This window comes from Trachypithecus francoisi, unplaced genomic scaffold (assembly GCF_009764315.1).
Source record: "Trachypithecus francoisi isolate TF-2019V2 unplaced genomic scaffold, Tfra_2.0 Lachesis_group2, whole genome shotgun sequence".
NCBI classification, from domain to species: Eukaryota; Metazoa; Chordata; class Mammalia; order Primates; family Cercopithecidae; genus Trachypithecus; species Trachypithecus francoisi.
In genome coordinates this window covers 40,541,968-40,565,372 of record NW_022681465.1, presented here as the reverse complement: position 1 = coordinate 40,565,372, position 23,405 = coordinate 40,541,968, and the positions used below count along the sequence as shown (strand labels likewise).

General features: G+C 35.7%; 1 protein-coding gene across 5 annotated transcripts in view; it reads right to left on the bottom strand.

Moving 5' to 3' along the window:
* The window catches only part of TTC37 (tetratricopeptide repeat domain 37), a 98,820-nt gene that overhangs the window by 36,419 nt on the left and 38,996 nt on the right, over positions 1-23,405 (bottom strand). For all 5 annotated transcript variants that reach the window (XM_033179097.1, XM_033179096.1, XM_033179099.1 and 2 more), the window contains 15 exons: positions 22,999-23,175; positions 22,764-22,908; positions 22,524-22,602; positions 22,377-22,438; positions 22,207-22,263; positions 20,677-20,745; positions 19,378-19,452; positions 18,295-18,436; positions 15,384-15,477; positions 12,691-12,768; positions 9,274-9,398; positions 8,343-8,466; positions 3,550-3,771; positions 2,608-2,680; positions 163-216 (listed from right to left, as the gene is read on the bottom strand). In XM_033179097.1, the coding sequence (XP_033034988.1) occupies positions 163-216; positions 2,608-2,680; positions 3,550-3,771; positions 8,343-8,466; positions 9,274-9,398; positions 12,691-12,768; positions 15,384-15,477; positions 18,295-18,436; positions 19,378-19,452; positions 20,677-20,745; positions 22,207-22,263; positions 22,377-22,438; positions 22,524-22,602; positions 22,764-22,908; positions 22,999-23,175 (1,576 nt within the window). The remainder of the gene's footprint in view (positions 1-162; positions 217-2,607; positions 2,681-3,549; positions 3,772-8,342; positions 8,467-9,273; positions 9,399-12,690; positions 12,769-15,383; positions 15,478-18,294; positions 18,437-19,377; positions 19,453-20,676; positions 20,746-22,206; positions 22,264-22,376; positions 22,439-22,523; positions 22,603-22,763; positions 22,909-22,998; positions 23,176-23,405) is intronic.

Here is a 23,405-nt window from a genome sequence, read left to right as displayed (position 1 = left end):
AAAGAAGTATGTTAGCCAATTTTCCTTATAGCTCCCTCTCTTTCAAACTGACTAAAAGGCTCTATTTGATACGATATAATCACTAAGGCTATGAAAACTATTATTCCTTCATCAGCATTATTTAATAAATTCAATATTTCCTTTGTACTAGGACAAACTAACCTTTCCGTGATTTGAGTCCAGAATATGAGCCACATTTCCTGCTACAACACCTCCCTAGAACAGAAAATATTGATGATTCATACAAATGCAAAAACTTTCATGAAAAAGTAAATTTAAGATTGATAAGGCCTTTCTACTAAATCACTGGAAAGGTTCAGTTTTACCACTTTTACAACTCCTAACCTTCTTAAAAGTATCAATTTATTATTACTGTTTGAAAAGACTAATAATCTTGTGAAAGGAAATCTTTTCTACTGTGACCAACTCTTCTTTCAAAATATTCGTTTATAGGCTCAAAAGTTACGTAATTTTACCAACCAAATGTATACATTTTCTAATAATATAAAAGATTATAAAGACTGAGAAAGATCACAAAGATAAATTAACATGGCTTAGTATATGAAAATACATAGTATTTTCAAAACTTACATACTCCAGTAAAATAAATAAAGTTCAAGGCACCATGAAGCTCATCATTGCTTCAATAATCAACTCAATACTAAAAATAAGAAAAATACATGTAGCATCACAGGGTTTTCATTTAGATCAATTTGAAATCTATAACTTTAAATAATTGCAGCTACTTCATATGGTTGTTGAGATTATAAAAATGCTGATAGCTAACACATAATAAAGCGCTTCATTCAGGTAATTTTGGAGTTGAATAACAGTGGTCTCCCAGGTCCTTTGAGCCAACTCATTCATTAAAAATAATGAAAAATGTGAAATAAAACCCTGCTGCTCAAACTGCGGCTTGTGCATCCGCAGTGTCCACACTCTCTAAGAGGTTGTTAGATGTGCAGAATATTGGGTCCCGTCTCAGGCCTACAGAATTAGAATCTGCATTTTCACAAGATCACCAGGTGACTTCAGTTGCACATTAAAGTTTGAAAAGCACTGAGATAAAAAGAGTTTAAAAACATATTCTTAAAAGTACTGAAAGATTGACAAGATATTAAGGACTTACCAGGTCAAAACTGAAAGGGAAAACTGGAATTCAGAGAGACAAGTGAGCAGGGAAGCCACTTCTGCCATTTGCAAATGCTAACAATTTCTTTTCTTTTTTTTTTCTTTTTTCTTTTTTTTTTTTTTTTTAGAGGGAGTCTTGCTCTGTCGCCCAGGCTGGAGTGCAGTGGCACAATCCCAGCTCACTGCAACCACCGCCTCCCGGGGTTCAAGTGATTCTTCTGCCTCAGCCTCCCAAGTAGCTGGGACTACAGGTGTATGCCACCATGCCCAGCTAATGTTTGTATTTTTAGTAGAGAGAGGGTTTCACCATGTTAGCCAGGCTGGTCATGAACTCCTGACCTCAGGTAATCCATCCTCCTCGGCCTTCCAAAGTGCTGGGATTACAGCCATGAGCCACCGTGCCTGGCCCAAATACTAACAAATTTTAATTTTAAGCCTGAAGGATGCATGGGCTAGTAGGACAAAAATTAAGGCCCAGGTTAACACAAGGAGGTGAGTATAGAGGAGACCTACATCAGAATAAGCTGAGACCCCAGCAGGCCACACCCTAAGATTCAAGGTGAATCAGAATTAAGCCAGGTCTCAGGAACTAGCAACCCAGGCACAAAGTAGCCTGCTTGGTCCAAAAACCCCAAGTTCTAAACTTTGTATAACATAGTCCCAGATTGGTGGACCTCCCAAGCACCCAGCAGAAGCAAGTACAAATTATTTCTGTAGAAAGGTACCTTAATTCTAGGCCTCAAATTATTCCTAGAAATAATTTTCAAGTACACACAACTGGGTAAACAAAGAAACCAAGCCACCAAGAATGAAATTCAGTAGGAATAACAAACAAGACTCACAGACGTCAAACAAGTGTGTAGGTCTTGTAGATTTCAGATATTGGAATTATTAGTCATGGTAAGTTGTTGAAAACATTAGCTATTACCATTATGTTTACCAACTTGTGAAGTGAACTATGAGAGGATATATTAACCACAGAAGTTAATAGAAGAATACAGACTCCTGAAAATATCTGGCTGTTACAAACTAAAATGTAGTGTATAATCCTTTATAGAATGTCAATGACTTCATATCTATAATTATATACTTGTATATTAGCAGTGTTCTAGTTCTTACTGCCTTATCTTTAAGATGATTTTAAATAAAATTATCTTTTGGGATTCAAAAACACATAGCTAATGCTTACTATTGGCAGTGTTACATTATTTTATCACATATCATTAACATAATCTGTATGTGTTCAAAAAGATCTTCCTACTTCTTTGTAGCTCCCACAACATCTAGAACAGTGCAACGATACATGGAGAAAACTCAGTCTAGTATTCGTTGAATGACTAATTGAAAATTTAGCTAATAACAGAACTTTCTTCATTGTATAAATTATCTTTCAGAAGAATAATGCCGTAGTTTAAAATTATCATATTTACCACAAGTTATTTTATCTTTTTGCTAGAATTTGAAACATTGCTTTACCTTTGCATTTCGTTGAGCATACTGTGCAACAACTCGAGACAACAGAGACCAAACAGCAGGGTCACCAGGGTTGCTACAGAGATCATCAAAAGTAGCAGGCTTAGGGACAAGTTACTTTAACCACAAAATGTACAAGCAATCAACAATTTATTAAGTTTAAAACCTTTTAGACATCTAAAACAAGTTCATATTAATTGTGCATGTTTGGTTGAAAGTATTTTCAGAAAACATACTTTATATCACTTATGTACACCAACAGTCTTTATGAAAATAAGAAGAAAAAAATCAACAATGGATGTTTATAAAGTCATGAGATAAGAAAAGTTAAGGAAATTTAACACATTGTGTTCAAACACAAAGAGATTAAAAGTTATAGGATAAGTAATATTGCATGGCAGGAAGATGACTACTAATAAAAATGACATAAGGAATAAACTTTATATTAAAATAATTTTTAAAAAATCAGCAGAGATTGTTAATAAAAATGAACTCTGAAAGGAAAAGAGACTACAGACACGACACTTTACTGCTAAAAATAAAAATATAATAATTAACCACTGCTGCTGACAGCTTTCCTTTTTTCAAATTTTGAAGAAATTAATGAATCTTTAAATCGCTGAAAATTACTAAAACCATCAATCTAGACAGTATCAGACAACAGACTAAGAATATTACAAACTTGGGAATTAAGAGCTTTAATAGTAAAACAAAGTTTGGGCCTTAACCTGACTGAGGGCCAAACTTATCAATTGAATTAAAAAAACACAATCCTTATAGGTAAAATAATATATATAGTCAGGTCCTGTGTAAAATTGCATAAAACCAGGGTGTGGTTTTCAAATGTATATTCTTACCTTATTTTACAGTATTAATAAAGTCCAAATGTCAAATGCAATGATATCAAGTATAATTAGGTTCCAAGTTCACAAATACAGAATTTACCTGTGAACAGCTTTAGATACTTGTTTTTGCACTGCCACACTGCGACCTTGGAGTGCATAAATCGCTGATGCAAGAAGGCACCTCTGATAATTACTGTCTTTGTGTTTGGTGTGCTTCAGTAACTCATTAAGTGCTGCTTTTGACAGTGTAGCATCCTGCATTGCCAACCCTAGAGCACACAGGGCTTGAAGGCTTTCTGTGGTTGGTTCCTTTAAGATAGAGCTGTAAATATATTTTAAAATTACCTGTTAGTTATGACTAGAGTAGTTGTTTGTTTCTTTTTTGTTTGTTTGTTTGAGACAGAGTTTCGCTCTCTCCCCCAGGCTGGAGTGCAGTGGCGCTGTCTCGGTTCACTGCAAGCTCCGCCTCCCGGGTTCACGCCATTCTCCTGCCTCAGCCTCACTACAGGCACCCGCCACCACACCCAGCTAGTTTTTTGTATTTTTAATGGCGACAGGGTTTCACTGTGTTAGCCAGGATGGTCTCGATTGCCTGACCTCGTGATCCGCCTATCTCGGCCTCCCAAAGTGCTGGGATTACAGACGTGAGCCACCATGCCCGGCCTATGACTACAGTAGTCTTTAACTGTAACTATTAAAACATTATTTAGTATAAAAAGCAATTTTAAAGATTCACCAAACTCAACTCAACTTTAAGATTAATATAAAAGCAAATTTCGGGCCGGGTGCGGTGGCTCAAGCCTGTAATCCCAGCACTTTGGGAGGCTGAGACGGGCGGATCACAAGGTCAGGAGATCGAGACCATCCTGGCTAACCCGGTGAAACCCCGTCTCTACTAAAAAATATAAAAAACTAGCCGGGCGAGGTGGTGGGCGCTTGTAGTCCCAGCTACTCGGGAGGCTGAGGCAGGAGAATGGCGTAAACCCAGGAGGCGGAGCTTGCAGTGAGCTGAGATCTGGCCACTGCACTCCAGCCTGGGCGACAGAGTAAGACTCCGTCTCAAAAAAAAAAAAAGCAAATTTCTTGGTGTTTAGAGATAGCAATTTCCCTGATTGAAGCAGTTAAAAGCATCAATGACTTTTCACTGAGCAACAAAAGCTAAACTTATTTTCTGGTCATTATATCTAAGTGATATGGTTTGGATCTGTGTCCCCGCCCAAATCCCATGTTGAATTGCAATCCCCAGTGTTGGCAATGGGCCTAGTGGGAGGTGATTGGATCATGAGGCAGAGTTCTCATGAATGGTTTAGCACCATCTTCATTTAGTACTGTATAGTGAATTCTCACATGATCTGGTTGTTTAAAAGTGTGCAGCGCCTCCCTCTCTCTTCCTCCTGCTCTGGCCACATAAAACATGCCTGCTTCCCCTTCACTTCCTGCCATGATTGTAAGTTTCCTGAGGCCACCCCAGAAGCAATGCTGCCATGCTTCCTGTACAGTCTGCAGAACCTTGAGCCAATTAAACCTCTTTTCTCTGTAAATTACCCAGTCTCAGGTATTTCTTATAGCAGTGTGAGAACTAACACATTAAGTTTTAGAAACAAATATAAATTAGCTTCTTTGAGTTTCAGTTCTAGGTAAGTAATCAGCACAATTCTGCTAAAATGTTGAGTTCCAATAAAATATTAGAAGTTATAAATAATAAAAAAACTCTTCAATTAAAACATGATTTTTATCATTCCGAAAAAGCTTTGTCCTATTTGCTCTATGGTATTGAAACCAGCACTTTACATAATAAGTACAAATTGTCTCTACATCCACTCTACTCCAAATGAGTATTTTTATAATTTAAGGAGAATTTACATTTTACATGTAAACATCTGGCATTTTTTTTCCTCTTTCAACTATAATATCTGACTTAGCCTTATGGAGGAAAATCTATTAATGTTTAGGAATCCCAGTTAATTTGAATAAAGAAAATCTTAGCTCTCCACTAACAATCAAACTTATAATAATTACTATGAATCTTATAGTGCAATAAAAATAAAGGAATTTTTTTAAACTTTTTTTTTTTACTTAAGTGGTTTTATTTTATGTGCAAATAATGAACAGATCTACTTTCCAAAAACAGGGGCTTTTTAAAAGAAAACCACATAACTTTTAAAAGGCACTGGAATTCCTCTGCTTCTAGAGCATTGCTAGGCTAGAAAAATAAAGTCTGTTGTACCAGGAACCAAAAGTTGGAATCTCCAAAGTGGAAATTCTAGAGTGTAATGTCACTCCAGGCAAAGACTATTCAGTTCTCATCCCCAAATTCCTATCAGAAGGGTTAAACCAGGTCAAAACAGTCCAGCATAATTAGGCTTCATCAAACAATGTCATTATGCTCTTCTAAGATGCAAGTAAACCAAAACAGGAAATACTAAAATCAAAATAATATTTGACACTGTCATTCAAATTGTTATTTCTTTGTTGTATCCCTCCTTCTATATCATTAATAAGGGAAATATTTTACTCAAAGAATATTCTATTTTATACATCACTAGCCATGAATTTTTGTCATTAGTTATTATACAAATGCTGCCTAGTGCCATTATCCAAACGGTATAACCATTTTACATTCACAATTCACTTCTATAGTTATAAATATAATTTTCATGATTTACCTAAGTACATCTATCGGTGAAGATTTAACACTGAGATGCAATCTAACATCTGTAATATCTGATGTTGTGTAGATGGCAATGCAGGAAAGATATATTTTAATCACTTTTCATTTAAGTGACCTTATATAAAAAATAAACTAATAATTTAGCAGGTCCAAGTTTTAAACAATGCTCATTGAGATATAACAGAAATATTTATAACATTATAAAATATCACATATCTACCATTACCTCTTTGGACTATTTTTGGAAGGGGGAAATTAAGAGTTTTGTACTTCATTTTGACAAACAGGTATGAAATCATGAATTTTCTGAGGCAGCTCTGAAGTAAATAGCTTACGTAAAGTATCCATAGTAACTCTTTTTACAATAAGAGTTAATACATATGTGTCCAAATATGGAAGTATGTCAGTCAGTGTCATGTCTAGCAAATAACCACATGGCTAATGGGTACAACTAAAAAAGCCAAAAAGCAAATAGTAAAGTACAAATTTCAATATTGATAACAAAAAAAGAAATTCTAATTTGTGCCTTGCTCAATGGAAAAAAAAAAAAAACTACCTAATTTAATACTTATTAATAAACAAAATCTAAATTATGACTGAAATGACTACATTCTAATATTAAGCAAACATGTGCTGAATGCTCAATACCCGTATGTTGTATTTTACCATGTTCTCAGGATTTTACACATGGTTATTTATTATCATAAAGTGTATAAAGTTGGTAACCAGATTTTTTTCACATAATGAACTAAATCCTGTTCCCCTTAAATCAGTGCCTAGTACATTGCTCAGTTCCCAATATATGAATGCCAAACAACAGCAATATAGGTTAAGTAATGGAACTTTTCATAGAAAGAAAATCAAACAAAAGAATGCCAGTGGGTAGAGATGGAAGCAGTTGGTAGTGTCAAGCTTGGGTGAAGACGTGCAGAAAATCAAAAACAAAGAAAGAAACATAAAAAAACAAAAAACCTAGGCTTGGATCCAACAACATAAAACATAGGTGTAAAGGTTTTCCTTTACATAGGTGAAGGGGAAAAAAAGATTATATTGTTATTTTTTCTCCCACTTCCATTTCCTGTCTTAAGCAGTAATCAAAGACAAATCTAATGACTCTAATATGGGGTTACTTTTGCCCTTGATAACTGCAGTCATCATTATTATCTATGATTCTTGTCACCAAGCATTTGCAAATTTAAGTTCTCAAAACATGTTATATATAACCATAGATACATGTTAAAAGGATATAGGCATGTAAAGTGACAGGATTTTCTTTTAAATGGGTTGGTTTTTCCTAACCAGTAAAGAGGAAGAAAAAAAAATTGCTTATTTATTAGACAAGGAAATGACTGTAATGGCACAGGATAAGGCAAAGGCATTACATCAAATAAACACATGTCAAGTTTATCCTATAGAACTGGTTCTCAACCAGTACCATCTAACCATCTCTATCCCCCCACCTTTGGAGATGGGGTAGTTACAGAGGCAATTTTTTTGTTGTCACAATGACTGAGGAGTGCTAATATTACCACTTAGTAGGTGGGAGGCAAGGATATGAACTTTTTGCAGTGGGAGAATATCTCTGTACCATGAAGATTAGTACCACTCAAAAATGCCAATAAAACACTCATTGAGGCCACTGTTCAATAGCATGAATTAATTACTACTGCTTGTGAAGGAATTAAGGCCAATTTTCTAAAAAAATAATCTTCAAGAAGTTAGAAAATATTATATAAGTAACCACAAATAACACAGGTCATTATTTTATTAACTTACTCCAAAAACACAGAAATAATTTTAAGTTTTGTTACTCATTTTTAAAAAGATTCACCTTTAAATGAACCTTTTAACAGGTTATCTTGAAAAGGAAAGAAGAAAACATCTCTTTGGGAATCCAAGAAGCCAAAAAACAAGACTTCATTACAACTATCTTCATTAAAATTTTAGGATACTACTTATCAGGTGATCAGATTATCTTTAAAAAAAAAATATGCAACAGAGTATAGGACAGTTTTGAAAGATCCAATAGATCAAGGGCTAAGAATTAAATCACAATCTGTAGTTCCACCTGTGACTATCAATTCAGAACCAGGTGGGCCCAATCCCTTTTGTTCACCCACAAGTTCCTAAAGCATTAAGAACTTCATTTTACATTGCTCCAAATCTCAACCCAAATATTTAAGTATCTGGTCATGTTAAATGTTGATGTCAACTATACGTACCATTTAAATAGCAATGTCTTGGCTACATCCATTTTTCCTTGTTTATATTCAGTTATTGCCAGAGCTGTCAAGATATGCGCTTTGTCTTGCTCTGATTCAACAATAGACAAGGCTCTCTCATAGGCTGTTACATAAAATTGAAAACAAACAAAACAATATAAAAGCCATCCTGATTGATCAAGCATGGGATTTTTTCTTTCCGAATCCTATTTTTCAGAAAGGTCTAAATACAATTACATCTTTGTATTCTCCTGTTCTCAAGCAGATAGAATAAAAATTTATAATAATCTAACTTGTTTTCAGTGTTCCAAGGTGATTCTCAGGTATGATTAGGATTATTATGCGACAATCTCTAACTTCTACCCTCAGAATCTATATGGGAATCTAGGTCACTGTCTTTAAGAGCCAAAGCAGAGGCCTGCAGCCACTGAGATATCACCAGAATTCCCACGTGCAGCCAAGCAACTCCATCAAGCAGTAGATACTTAAGTGCTCTATACACATGTGGGCTAAGCCCATATATGTGAAAATGCATCATTTAACATATTTGGAGAAATCAAAATCTATTACTAACATGGTTGAGGTCTTCATTTATCAGAAATTAATATCTAAGCAGTGTAGAGCAGTAAACATTTGCTTTCAAATGCTAAGTCACATATTTGTCATAAGTGATCTTGGGCCTCAGTTGCCTCATTTGTATAATAAATACTCAGCTCATAACACTACTATAAAGACTACTCATCATAATAACATTCTAAATGAGGTAACAGATAAAAAGTGCCTAGTATTGCTCCTGACTCCTAGTCAGATTTTAATAAACATTGCAACCCCCACCCCATCTCATTATTACATCTTTCTGTACGTATGCTCATCACGATTAAACTCAACTCCAGAAAAGACATGTCCTTTAGCTTCAGGGCAATATTCTTACCTTTGCTGCTCTCTTTATAAAGCCCCTTCATGAATAAAGCCAAAGCAAAACCTATGATATCTTCTAACTCTTCCAGGGGTGTTGACTTAAAAGCCTGGATAGCTTTATCATATTCGCCAATGGAACTAAGAAGTAAAACACAACTTACTTTTAATATCAAAAGTAATTCTGGCATGTATCATCAAAATACAGAGACACAATTACACTAAGTTGGGCCGGGTGCAGTGGCTCACATCTGTAATCCCAGCACGTGGGAGGCTGAGGGGGGTGGGGGGGGACGGTGGATCACAAGGTCAGGAGTTCGAGACCAGCCCGGCCATCATGGTGAAACCCCATCTCTACTAAAAACACAAAACGTAGCCCGACATGGTGGTGCATGCCTGTAATCCTAGCTGCTCAGGAGGCTGAGGCGGGAGAATTGCTTGAACCCGGTAGGCGGAGGCTGTAGTGAGGCGAGATTGTACCACTGCACTCTAGCCTGAGCAAGACAGAGCAAGACTCATCTCAAAAAAAATAATAATACTTTACACTAAGTTTCTTCTGATAATTTCATGTGTACTTCCTTTTTTATAGTGGTCTACAAAATTACAAATTGTCTCTCTCTTTTTTTTAACAAACTTTAATTAAAATCCCAAATTATAAAAATAATTCCAAGTTGACTTTTATATGGATCTCTAATTTTTTAAAGCTTAATACCTAATTAAATATTACCCTATGAGTATGGTTCTAGCATCTTTGCTAAGCTTAACAAGTCATAAAATGCCTAGTCAGAATCAAACCTATCTTTTGTGTAAACTGTTTATCTGCACATTTTTCTTTTCTGGAGGGCATATTGACACACTAAAATTCCATGAACAAAAACATTATTCTTTTTTGTGTTTAAGAGAGGAGGCCGGGCGCAGCGGCTCACACCTGTAATCCCAGCACATTGGGAGGCCGAGATGGGCGGGTCACTTGAGGTCAGGAGTTCAAGACCAGCCTAGCCTGGCCAACATGATGAAACCCCATCTCTACTAAAAAAATACAAAAGTTACCCAGGCGTGGTGGCGGGCGCCTGTAATTCCAACTACTGGAGAGGCTGAGGCAGGAGAATCACTTGAACCCGGGAGGCAGAGGTTGCAATGAGCCAAGATCGAACCACTGCACTCCAGCCTGGGCAACAAGAGAGAAACTCCATCTTAAAAAAAAAGGAGGGGGGGGGCCAGGAAAATATAAACTGTAATATATACTAAAGTGCAATACTTATTAATAACAGAAAAATAACTTGTTTTTGCTTAAAGATAAAAGGAACTTGTATAAGCTCAACCGCCATCATCTGAAGAGATTTAAGATTCTTCTTTCTGGTATCCATCACCATAATCTGAATCTGTTTTTATTTTTAATGTGTTGTGGAAATCTTTTTATAAAATCTTTTTAATCTTTGAGGATATGAATGGGGGCTAAAAATATAGGCAACCTTCACTTATAAGTAAGTTTTTAAAAAGTGAAAGAACTTACAAAATCAACACTTAAATTCTGATAAAGGAAAGAGGACTACCTTAGATTGTTTATGGATACATACATATATATAGAAAGTATTTCTTTAAATGAACACTATCTTCTAAGATGTGCGTGCTTTTGTGGAGAAAAGAATGGAACTACGGAAGGGAATGTGGGTGCTTCAATGAATCTATCTGAAATTTTTCTGGAAAAAGTAACCTGAAGGTTGGGTGCGGTGGCTCACGCCTGTAATTCCAGCACTTTGGGAGGTCAAGGTGGGTGAATCATGAGGTCAGGAGTTCGAGACCAGCCTGGCCAACACGGTGAGACTCCGTCTCTACTAAAAATACAAAAAATTAGCTGGCCATGGTGGTGGGCACCTGTAATCTCAGCTACTCAGGAGGCTGAGACAGGAGAATCTCTCTCTCTTTTTTTTTTTTTTTTTTGAGACGGAGTCTCGCTCTGTCGCCTGGGCTGGAGTGCAGTGGCCGGATCTCAGCTCACTGCAAGCTCCGCCTCCCGGGTTTACCCCATTCTCCTGCCTCAGCCTCCGGAGTAGCTGGGACTACAGGCACCCGCCACCTCACCCGGCTAGTTTTTTTTTTTGTATTTTTTAGTAGAGACGGGGTTTCACCGTGTTAGCCAGGATGGTCTCGATCTCCTGACCTCGTGATCCGCCCATCTCGGCCTCCCAAAGTGCTGGGATTACAGGCTTGAGCCACCGCACCCAGCCGAGAATCTCTTGAACCCCGGAGGTGGAGGTTGCAGTGACCCGAGATCATGTCACTGCACTCTAGCCCGGGCAACAGTGCGAGACTCCATCTCAAAAAAAAAGAAAGAAAAGTAACCTGAAACAAGCTGACAGAATTTTAAGATATAATTTGATTGGTGAGTTTTCATTAAATTATTCTATTACTCACTGCATGTTTGCACATTTCATACATTTCATAAAAGTAAATTTTAAAAAAACAGACAATCTGTTTTCAATTGAAGGTATACATTTTCTTCTAAAATACTTACATTAGTACTTAGATTATATAAAACATCAAAACTAAAAAAGAACAGATACTTTATTCCATACACTATATCTGTCCTCTACTTCAACAAAATCTTGGAACTGACAGCTCTTTCAATTTTTAAATATTTTTTCAACTTTTAATTATTAACAGTTTAAATGATTAAAAGGAGAGGCAGTCAGAACAGTATAATTTTCCAATTCTGGATATTTTTCAAGTACACAGTTATAAAAGAAAATAACTGGCTACCTAAGGTCTACCATGTAGCTCCTTAAAAGATGTGGCACTGATCCTAAAGCATCAAAGTATAGTTTTAACAGTGTTTTGCAAACTGCACCATTCAAGTTTAGGGCACTCTAGGATGCTGCCTTAACTTGAATCAAAAACCTTCCTCCTACAATACTTCCATCCTCTGGTGTTAGTTCTACCCTCTAAAACAACTGGTTCTTAATCTTTCTTTCTTTTATTCTTTTTTAGAGTTAGAAGTCTCTGAAAAACTGAGGAAAGATATAGAGCTCCTTCCTCATCCCCAAAAGGTACCCACACAACAATTTTTGTGTACTATTTCAATGGGGTTACTGGATCCCTAATGTCCATCCTCAGTTTAAGAATATATAGCAAATCAGAATAAATCTAATTCCTCTACTAGACTTCTACTATTAGAGATGGCCACTACCTCTCTTCCAAATGTTCTCATCTCCAGTCAACAAACCATGAGTTCTAAATCTGCTCCATACAAAGCACACTGGGGTTAGTTAGCATCATAGGTACAGGAAACTGTTAACAGAGCCTGTTTCTATGGAAATTATGCATCCTACATGTCCCACTGTTCTGGGAACTAGTCAGCATATCACCAGTTCCACAGCTTTCACCAGAAAAATACAATCAATTGATAGAATTATTGGAGAAAAAATATGCTTACCATAACAATCTGCCGTAATTTCTTATCGCAACATTGTAAGTATCTTGGTCTTCTGCATTCTGTAACAACAAAATTGCCCTTAAAAAAAAAAAAATCAAGGTATTTTAATTTATCTCTGTGCAATAGCATTCTGTTACCTTCCTCTTTAGCTGAATCCACAGATATCTGTTCATTTAGTTCTACTAATTCTTTGGTGCTAGTTATAATCGCTTATTCATATTTTATTAAGTTGGTACAACAAAAGCACTTACAGATATTTAGATTTTAAACTGTTGGGAAAATAATATCTAAATGACCTCTTAGTAAGTGAAATTTATTACATTTGAGCTCTAAATATTCCAAAAATCTAAATATGGGAAATAACTATGTCACAGTTTAAAGTTTTGACATATTTGGAGTTCATAGAAAACATTCTTGAAACTATTTATATATTAGTAGTTTGAGTTAGGAATCCAGGAAATTGAATGCTTTCATGCATCCTTGCTTGTACATACAGAAAAAATACTTAGAGAAAAGTAAGTTGAGGGAAGAGGACTAGTCACTAGAAGTCCCTCAAGGATTGGAATAAGTAACCTGCTGACAACGTGTATTTTCTTCTTACGCTCAGTTCCCTATGGGCAGGCAGGGAAATGTCTTAACGACTAAAAAGAGTTGGATATTTAACAAGATTTTTGGTTTTTATTTTTGTTCCCATTAAAGAGGACAGGCTAGGGAGAAATAGCCAACAAAGACTTTCTATCTCCCTGATGTTGCATGAAAAACAAGAATTTGCTAGAGAAGCCTAAAGACAGTATTATAGAGATGAAAAACTATACCCCTATTTAGATGTATGCCTAATTTGTGGTTTCAATCATCAAATACTTGTTTAAAGCAGAAAACAGCAGTGATGATCAGTCAAGAAAGTGGTACACACACCCAAGTGACTGTGGAGATGTCATTTTAAGCCTAAGGTGCAACCAATGTTAAATTCACAATATCTGCAATAATAACGATATGTCGTTTTTATTTATGTCATTTATATATATGTCATTTGCTATTGCAAAAAAAAAAAACCAACACCCTAGCTGCCTAGTTTTCTCTGTTTAAAAATCTTGCTCACTGTTGCAGTCTGTCATATTTATAGTTTACTGTTAAGTTTGTTGGCTTTGAAAGAAGCAAAATAGTGGTTTTTCATATACATTTATTTTCACATACTTCTTTCCATACACACCTGGAAAAATAACTTCTTGATTACACAAGCTCCAGTACCATCTAGTGATTACTCCTTTGAACTACAAAGAGATCTATAAAAGGATATGGCAAAGCATTCAGGACACCTCAATTATTTTTCACTTGACAAGGCTTCCTGTAAATATTTATTTAGATTTAGGGCAATAATGTGCCTCAGAGATTAGGCAACCAGGTCTTTCTACATTTCATCTAGTAGTTGGTCATGAGATCAATAGTTATTTTCTTATCACCTATCCATTAATTTACATAGAAATTTATGTAGATTTCATTTCCTACCACTCTCCAGCTGGTCATTCCATTGCAGCACACTGGCTTTCTTATTTTGTAAACATGCCAAATCTACTCCTCCACTTCTCCACTTCTCTTGCTGTTCCTTCTGCCTAGAATCGTCCTGCCCAGATAAACAAGTGGCTTGTGGCCTCAGTTCACTTAAGTCAGGCCTCAACTGCCTTCTTAGTTAATCTATCCATTCTTAAACTCACCTGAAATGTCACTTCCTGCCCTGAATTCTCTGGCCCTTTACCCTACTTTAATTTTCTTTCTTAGCAATTATTATCATCACAGATGTTTATTAGCTCATCATGTCTCTCAGCCACAGAACACATGTTCCATGAGAACAAGGCCGTTGTCTTTTTTAATTTGCTGCAAAATAGCCAGTGCCAAGAACACTGCTTGGCACACAGTAGTCAACAAATATTTATTAAATGAATAAATACATAGTAGATATTAAAGTCATTCAAACAAACACATCACAATGTTCTTATTTCTTGTCTCACTGAACACATTTTCAAATCTAATAAAGTTAGACAGATAAGTTCTTAAAAGACAGACTTTTCTAAACATCTGGTAAGTTTTTGTTTTGTTTCTTCTTTCTTTTCTATCGATTTCTCTCTCTCAATTTCCCTACCCCACCTCCTTAAGATGAGCAACAAAAAACAAAATATAGCTGAAAATTTGGGACCACATCTTTTCACCTTCTAAGATGTAATAATAGTATACAAGGAAACATCAGGAAAGGAGTCAAAACAATTATTTAGTACCTTCTTCCTGAGAATGAAACTAACATTTGAAAAGCTAACTGATAAACAATGATTGCATTGCAATTGATGTAGAACTTGGTTCCTTAGTTCAGCTAAAACCAGGTCCTTGTCATACAAGCAGGAAGAGTTAGGCATGCAGACATATTGAAGGGTGAGGGGAATGGATTTATTGGGTGAAAAGGAAAAAAGAAAAAATCCTCTTAGCAAAGCGAGAGGGGTTCCTGCTAACAGGCCCCCGTCTCACAGATTGATTCCAGGCCACACACACAAGAAATGAAGAGGCCAGGTTCCTCTCTGCCTACAAATGGCGTGAACTTCCCCCGGCTTCACCCCGTTCTCCCAATGCACAGGCCAGTCAGAGATTCTCCAGGAACCCCTCCCCTCATCTTCCTCCTGCATCTATCACAATTAAATGTAGTTTACCTTTGGTATGCATTTGCTGCTTCCTTTTTGAGTTGCAGATGTTCGTTTAAGTAACCCAACATTGTGAAAGCTGGAGCATAGTTCTGAATTCTTTCTAGAAAATGAGAAATATCTTCATTTTTACATACGCATACTGATGGTACTAACAAAATATTAGTTTTATTTTTTCAGTATCTTAAAATACCAGATTACCTCGTGAGATCACTTACACTGTTAAGAATAGCGGCCTGATTTTATCTTGAATATAATATGACAGTAAAAACTTTATTAACTCTTCTAATCACTGAATAATGTTTAATAGTTATATTTGATTTTTAGTTGTATTTTAGGATTTAAACATTTTTATGCCCAAAGGATCATAACTTGAAATTATAGTTCTTGTTAAAACCAGTCATGAGATTTATAAGGAAATTCAGTTCTTTGGCTAATTACTTAAACCTTCCTATGATTAAATTAAGCAATAATTTCTCTTGGTGGTTCTGTTCCAAAATGTATGTATTTTAAAAAAAAATAACAAAGTCAGTATTGTACACTAGAAACAGAAGGTAAGTCTAGTACTTTCAGTGCAGTATTTTGAAATTTTAATGTCAAAAAACATCATGTGTCTGAAACCACCATTTCAAAATTATAACTGAAACGGTGACAGAAATCTGACCTAACTCTATCTTGCTTCTAACCTCCATGTTGTCCTCATTCATTCCTGGGTGCAGGCTAAACTAAAAATAGGAGGAACTTGGTTTATAGTTTATAGTTAGAAACAAAGACGACAACAGCCCTTTCCCAAAACAAACCCCCTCCTTGCCTGGGGACTAGACCTGCCTTTGCAGGACTAACGAATTAGTCAAAAGATTAATTATGGTTTAGGAGTCCTGCAGCTGGAGGCTACAAGATTCTGACCCTCCCCAAATTGCTCCTGGGGATAACATCACTATTCAGAGCCCGCACTTGATGGATCAGCTGGCATCACCCAGACTGATAAACTGGCTCATCTGATCTTGTGGTCCCACCCAGGAACTGACTCTGTGCAAGAAGACAGCTTCAAATCCCTATGATTTCATCTCCGAAGCAACCAGTCAGCACTTCCAACTCAGGGCCTGTCCACCACCATCCACCAAATTATTCTTAAACATGCTGATCCCCAAATGCTTACTCGGGGAGACTGATTTCGGTAATAATAAAACTCTAGTCCCCCGCACAGCTGGCTCTGCATTAATTACTCTTTTTCTATTGCAATTCCCCTGTCTTGATAAATTGGCTCTGTCTATGCAGTGGGCAAAGTGAACCCGTTGGATGATTACCTATCTAAGAAGGTAAAATGTAGAAAAAGAAACATATCTGATATAATCTACTTAAAAGCAGTAGTGGAAAGTAAGCCTTCAAATCCTTTAGATTATTTAACAAAGTACATCGTAACCATATCTTATGATTGTTAGGTTCTAAGATCAACAACTAAGGTTAAAATCATATAGTCAAAGTTATTCTTGAAAAATCCTTCAAGTCACAAAAGAAAGAGTCAACAAAACTGAGTCAAAATAAGCATGAGGGCCAGGCGCAGTGGCTCACGCCTGTAATCCCAGCACTTTGGGAGGCTGAGGCAGGTGGATCACGAGGTCAGGAGATTGAAACCATCCTGGCAAACACAGTGAAACCCCGTTTCTACAAAACATACAAAAAATTAGCCAAGCATGGTGGCATGCACCTGTAATCCCAGCTAAACGGGAGGCTAAGGCGTGAGAATGGCTTGAACCTGGGAGGCGGAGGTTGCAATGAGCTGAGATTGTGTCATTGCACTCCAGCCTGGGTGACAGAGCGAGACTCTGTCTCAGAAAAATAAATAAATAAAAAATGAGCATGAGGAGATCCATGCATTCACATGCCACACCCACCCTAAGACAAACCTACCCTAAGTGCTGATGTTGGTAAAATAATTGCCTAGTCTACTGCCTCAGGCTAAATGCATGCAGAGTGCCACAATCCCCACAATATCTACAGTGAGGCATTTTCTCTCCTGTTTTTCACAACTTGTCCGATTCTTTATATTATTTGACTGTCAATATTTACTGTTTTCAGTATTCCTGCTTAAACTCCTTGCTTCTTTATTAGTATTTTGTCAAAAGTTAATGAAACTAACATTTTCTTGAGAATCTAGGATATGCCAGGCACTCTGCATAACATTTTGTACAAATCACCTTATTTAAACACTAAGCAATAAATACTTTCCTGTTGAGAATTTTGGTAGCATGCCCAAGGTTTCAATCAAGGCTACTAATTGGTGGAGCAGAGATTAATAACCAAAATCAATGGTAGTTTTATTTAAAAAGACAAGAAATTATTACAATAGATGGTTAATAAAATTTCATCACTCTGTCAACTTCCTAAACCTAAACGTATTTTTCCAATATCTTCAAGAAAAATTAGGTGTTAAGTGGGGAAGCTACAGTCACTGGGTTTGGTACTTCATTTATATTATCTCACCTAGTTCTCACAACTCTACAATCCAGGTATTGTTATATCCACTATCCAAGCAGCAAATAGAAGTTAAGGGAGGTAAAACACTTGGCCTAAGACTGGAGAGAAAGTAAAAGGCAAAGCTAGAACAGCAGCAACTGTTCTAGTGTATAGTGGACAGTGTATTAATACATTCCACTGTAATACACTCTCCACTATAATAAGGAAATTACTTTTATCTTGCATCATTAGGTAACAATTTTTATCTTTCTTCAAAAGCCTTTAGTAAAATTTACAAAGTAAAGACTGCTTCGCCACTGCAAAGAGAAGGCAAATTCACATCTTAAAGAACACCAATATTTAATTTGAAATGAATTAAATTAAAAAATTTTACTTTTAAAAATTATTTACATTATTCCAGTAGCTATTCAAATATCTTGCTATTATATAACAGGTACCTTACCTACGTATTTATTCAAAACAACTTGTGCTGCTGGAATAGCATTCATCTGGAGGATGTTGTACTGGTACAGCTCTGTTTCTCTGTTGCTTTTATCTTGCAATGTTGTGCAGACCCAATACGCATAACCTAAAGCTCCTTCAGTCTTTAAAAAGCCAATGTTAACAAGCAGACATAGAATAATAAATGTCAATAAAAATTATAATAAATAAAACAATGCTCTTCAATACAATAAATATCCTAGAACACATCTCAGTGTTCTTTAAGTCAACTGTTAAAAGTACCTTTAAATGAAGAGTATGATAAAACACAGCTAAGAACATATTGAAATTACTTGTTCCAATCCCAACTAGAAGAATCAAAGAGGATAAAATGCAGAAAACAGAGCCTCGCCTGATGGGTTGGCTTTCCCCTCCATGCCAAAGGACAAACCAAAAAAAAAAAAGAATTCTAAAACATTTTCATAAATAATCTAGAAATGTCTACCATGCCTACTCCTTATCTCATGTCTATCTTTTTCCTAGAGTCTCAGTTTCTATTCTATTAATATATGACTACTACTATATCTATTAAATCTCAATGTCATTTCTTCACCAGCTCTTGAAAGTTGGAGAAAAAAATGGTAGTTCTTTAATTCCAGACAACTAACCTGTTTCTAATAAAGAATAAATAATAAAAATAACTGATGTCATTAACATCTAATACCACTATCTATTCATTTTCTTTTTCCTTTTCTTAGAGACAGAATCTTGCTCTGTTGCCCAGGCTGGAGTGAGATGGCGTGATCATAGCTCACTGTATCCTGAAACTCCAGGACTCAAGCAATCCTCCTGCCTCAGCCTCCTGAGTAGCTAGGGCTACAGGTATACACCATCATACCTGGCTAATTTTTAATTTTTTTTTTTTAAGACAGGGTCTTGCTATGTTGTCCAGGCTGGCCTCAACTAATCCTCCTGCCTTGGCATCCCAAATCACTGGGATTACAGGCGTAAGCCACTATGCCTAGCCCAATATCTATTCATTCCCTTAACAAAGATAATACTTTTCTCATTAATGAATACTCAAGAAGAATGTTCAGATTCTTACATGCATATTTAGTTCTGTAGTGTGCCTGAAGAGATCCATAGTGTCGTAACTTCCAACTGCCTCAGCAATAAGAGCCTACAAAAGGAAAAAAACAGACTCTTAATGTGTTTAAAAGAAAATAACAATAATAACAAAAAATGAAACTGTCTAGAAGAACCAAAGGTTTACTAGCTGAGCTTAAAAGCAAAGTTAACCAAAGTTTTTCACTTCTATTGTTATTAACTAAATCTTCCAGGTACCTGCTAAAATAAATTATTTTTAAAACCAAAAATACTTTTAAAATTTAAAAAAAGTGATTCTGATAATCATCTAAGATCTACTGACCTAGAGCAGTACTACGGGAAGTGAGGTCCCTTGGACCAGCCTCACAATCATCACTCGGGAGCCGTTAGAATGCAAATTCTTGGGCTCCCTGGGTTCAATGGTTGACATAGAGGTTAGCATAGCAATGCCTCTGCTCCCAGATGCTACCACAGTGAATAGGAACAGGAGTTTGCCTTTCGAGCTCTGCTTGCTTTACCAGTTAACTAGAATTAGGCCCAAGAGTCTAAAACACAATAAAAGATCTCTAAACTCTGATTAATAATTTTCTAATATGGGTGATGCTCCTACTCTCTGAACCAAAGCAACTGACTGCTTACTAATTCATTATAATTCCTCAACCAGGCAAGAACTTTGAGGCCACTCAGTCTAATCCCCTTCTTTTTCAGGTGAGAAAATTAAAATCCAGAAAAGTGATATGCTAAGGTAAAAAAAGAAAAAAAATCAGTAGGTAACAGACTCAGACTAGTAACAAAGTATCCTGATTCCTATTTGGCATTACAAAAATCTAAATTTGGGGGAGGAGAGAACACTCATAAACAAGTGACAAATCAAATATGAAGATTTTACAGAAACCTAATACTCAAAATGATCTTTGTAAATGTGCATTTTCTTTGTACATGAGAGTTACACAATACAGTTATGGGTTTATTTTTTAGGCACAGTAATGTCAGACTGGTAAGTGTTCAGAGGCCCCCCCCAAATCAGTTAAATCCTTACAAGCTATGTGGCCTTAGGAATGACACTTAGGATCTCTGAGTTTCCATTTCCACAACTATAAAGAGAGTATAACATCAACCATATTTCAAAGAATTGATGATAGATTAACTGAAGTAGTGTATACAAAGAGCTAAGCACAGTGACTGGCACAAAGTAAGTCCTCAAATGCTATCTGTTACCATTATTATCACTGTTATGCATATCAGTCAGTTACTTATATCAACAAACTTATTAGTAACTATATGTTATATATCTTACTTGTCCAATCCAGCACATTAAATAAGATGGATCAAGGGACTGGGCCATTTTGAAAGCTTCATGAGCTTGCTAGGAAAAAAAGGCAAAAAATATTATAGCAAGTCATTTTATAAACTTATTAAACCGCTTAAGTTTAAAAAGCATAAAATAAGAGAATAAGTCAAACCTCTCATCATAAATATGTATGAACATAAAACTTCACTGTTTAAGCATAATTAGCAATGCTTAAAGCAGTGTTTTAACTGCACAGTTCTAGAACACTCCTAGGTGCAACAGATTTCTCCCCAGGTTAGGAGTTCTGAACCCCAGCAAAAGGGGGTTCTACCTCGTAGTCTGCAGAACTTTTAACCAACCAATCATACGCCCATTAGCTAGCCATAGGTTTGAAGGCAATGATTAAATAAGGCTATCTATTCCCCTTTCTTTTAGCTTAACTGGGAGGATAAGAACTCACAACTAATGAAGTTCTAACCAATGAAGTCCCAGACATGTATTATACTGCTACTAGAGAAGGAGTGATCAACAACATAATTCTGCATTAAGCAATGAGGAAACTTCAAAAATATCTAACTTGGACACATTAACTTTGATGCTTTTTTTTTTCTGCCACAAAAAATAACTTTTTATTACATACTGCTTTACACTATTTTCTCAATAATCTATGTATGGCAGGAAACAGTCTTATTTTTCCTGTTTTTAAAAAGTAAGCTCATGGGTAACAACTATCCATGCTACAATAAAACCACATCCATAGCTTACTAAGACATTGTTTTATTTAAATTTTTTAAAAAAATTTATTTAAATTTTTTTAAATGTATTTTAAAATCCAAATTAATATTTTATTTAATCTATTTACAATTTTCTAAATCCAGTCTTTTTTGCAGTGACTTAATGTATCCTTGAGAATATTGTGAAAGCTTTTTGGAATGAGACTCAATATACTGGCTGAAACACAAAACAGTTCAAACGTAGTATTACCTATAGATTTGTGGAAACTTTCCAAACATGACCTATAAACATGCTCCCAATCACTTTAGTTCTCATTGCCTAATGAATAATTGCTCAAGTATGACAAATTACACTTGCTATTTAAAGAGATTAACATCTACTAAAGCCAAAATGTAAAGTACCCAAGGAAAGGTTAAATTTAAGCTTCTAGAGATTGCTACCTGTCTCCCTTGCGCTTATCCACTCCACCACCAACACTATCTACACAGGACTTCTCTTACATGTGTAGAGATTTAAAAAATGCCAAATGGATTCAGAATAGAACTGTCTTAATCTCTAAATGAAAAACCAACATAATCATAAAATCAGAAGTTTCTTGAAGGTCATAAAAAGGAAAATAAATCTTACACATTAATTATTCAACATAAATTGAATATCATCAATTAACTAGCATACTGGAGAGCATACTGGCTAGCTAACGATATGCAAAAACATTTCTCCACAAGAAGCTGAGCTACTGAGGAGATAATAACATAGAAAAATTTTTTTATTTTAAATATGACAGACAGGCAACATATTTACCTCAATATTTTCATTTGTGAGGTATAACACTCCCAAGTTGGTCCATGCAACAGCATTCTAAAAAACATACATTTTTTTCTTAAAATATGCCCCTTGTCTACTTGAAAGTCTCAGAAAATTAGTAATACTAAATTTTGAAGTTATTTTTCATAGACACATAGAATACTCACAATTTGTTCTGACTGGATTGATTTGATGAAACAGTGCTGAGCAAGGGCATAATTTCCAATACCTGAAAAATACAGAACTTGATGAAACTGAACTTTGTTTGAAATACACAATCTTCTAAAAATATTGAAGTGTTACTCAATTCTCACCACTGTAACATGCAACCACACCAAGAGCATTCCAGTATAAGTGATTATTACTGTCGAGTCTCACTGCTTTTTTCAGACACTGAAAAGAAGTTAAATTAGATTAATTTTTATTTCTTGGAATAGCAGCATGTATATCAAGATATATGTGGTTTTATGTGAAAACACTATTTACTTCAAAACATCTTTGAGAAAAGCATTTAGCTTTTTAAAAAGTTTACAAAAAATTCATATAAACCATACATGTAAAGATTTCTCCAGCAACTCCTTAAGATCATTCATGTTGCTGCCTGTTTCTGCTAGATGTTTTGCTTGGCGATAATAATTAATTCCAAGATCACACCATGTATGAGACGTAGACATCAGTTTTAATGCACGACCATAACACCTATGGGAATACAAAAGTGAATGTTATGGTTTTTGTTACAATGCCTTAATTCAATTCAAATATTATTAACTGGCAATCTTTGCAAATTACCTTCCTCCAAGGTGGAGGAGCTCATTTTTCTTTAATACTTGTTTTCCTTCTTTCTGACCTAGAAGGACTCCTAAAACATGAACATTCACTTTAGATGGTGAGACAGCATACAGACAGGTACAAGCATCCCCAGCTAGCTTCCAGAGGCAGGACACATCAGCTCGATGCTGTAGAGCACTAAAAAAAGAAACAATGTGATTCTTATAAATTATTCATAAAAAGCATGAAGCTTATCTCCCTGATTATTACTTAAAACAGAAAAACTGGACACTAAGCACTGCAAATGCTTTACTAATCTCTTCCTAACTGAATTATATCATACCACCTCCCTAATAGGAAGGGAAGAAGAAAAGGAGAAAGGGAGGGAGGAAGGGATTACTTTAAGTGCCAGAAATTTTGTGGACACT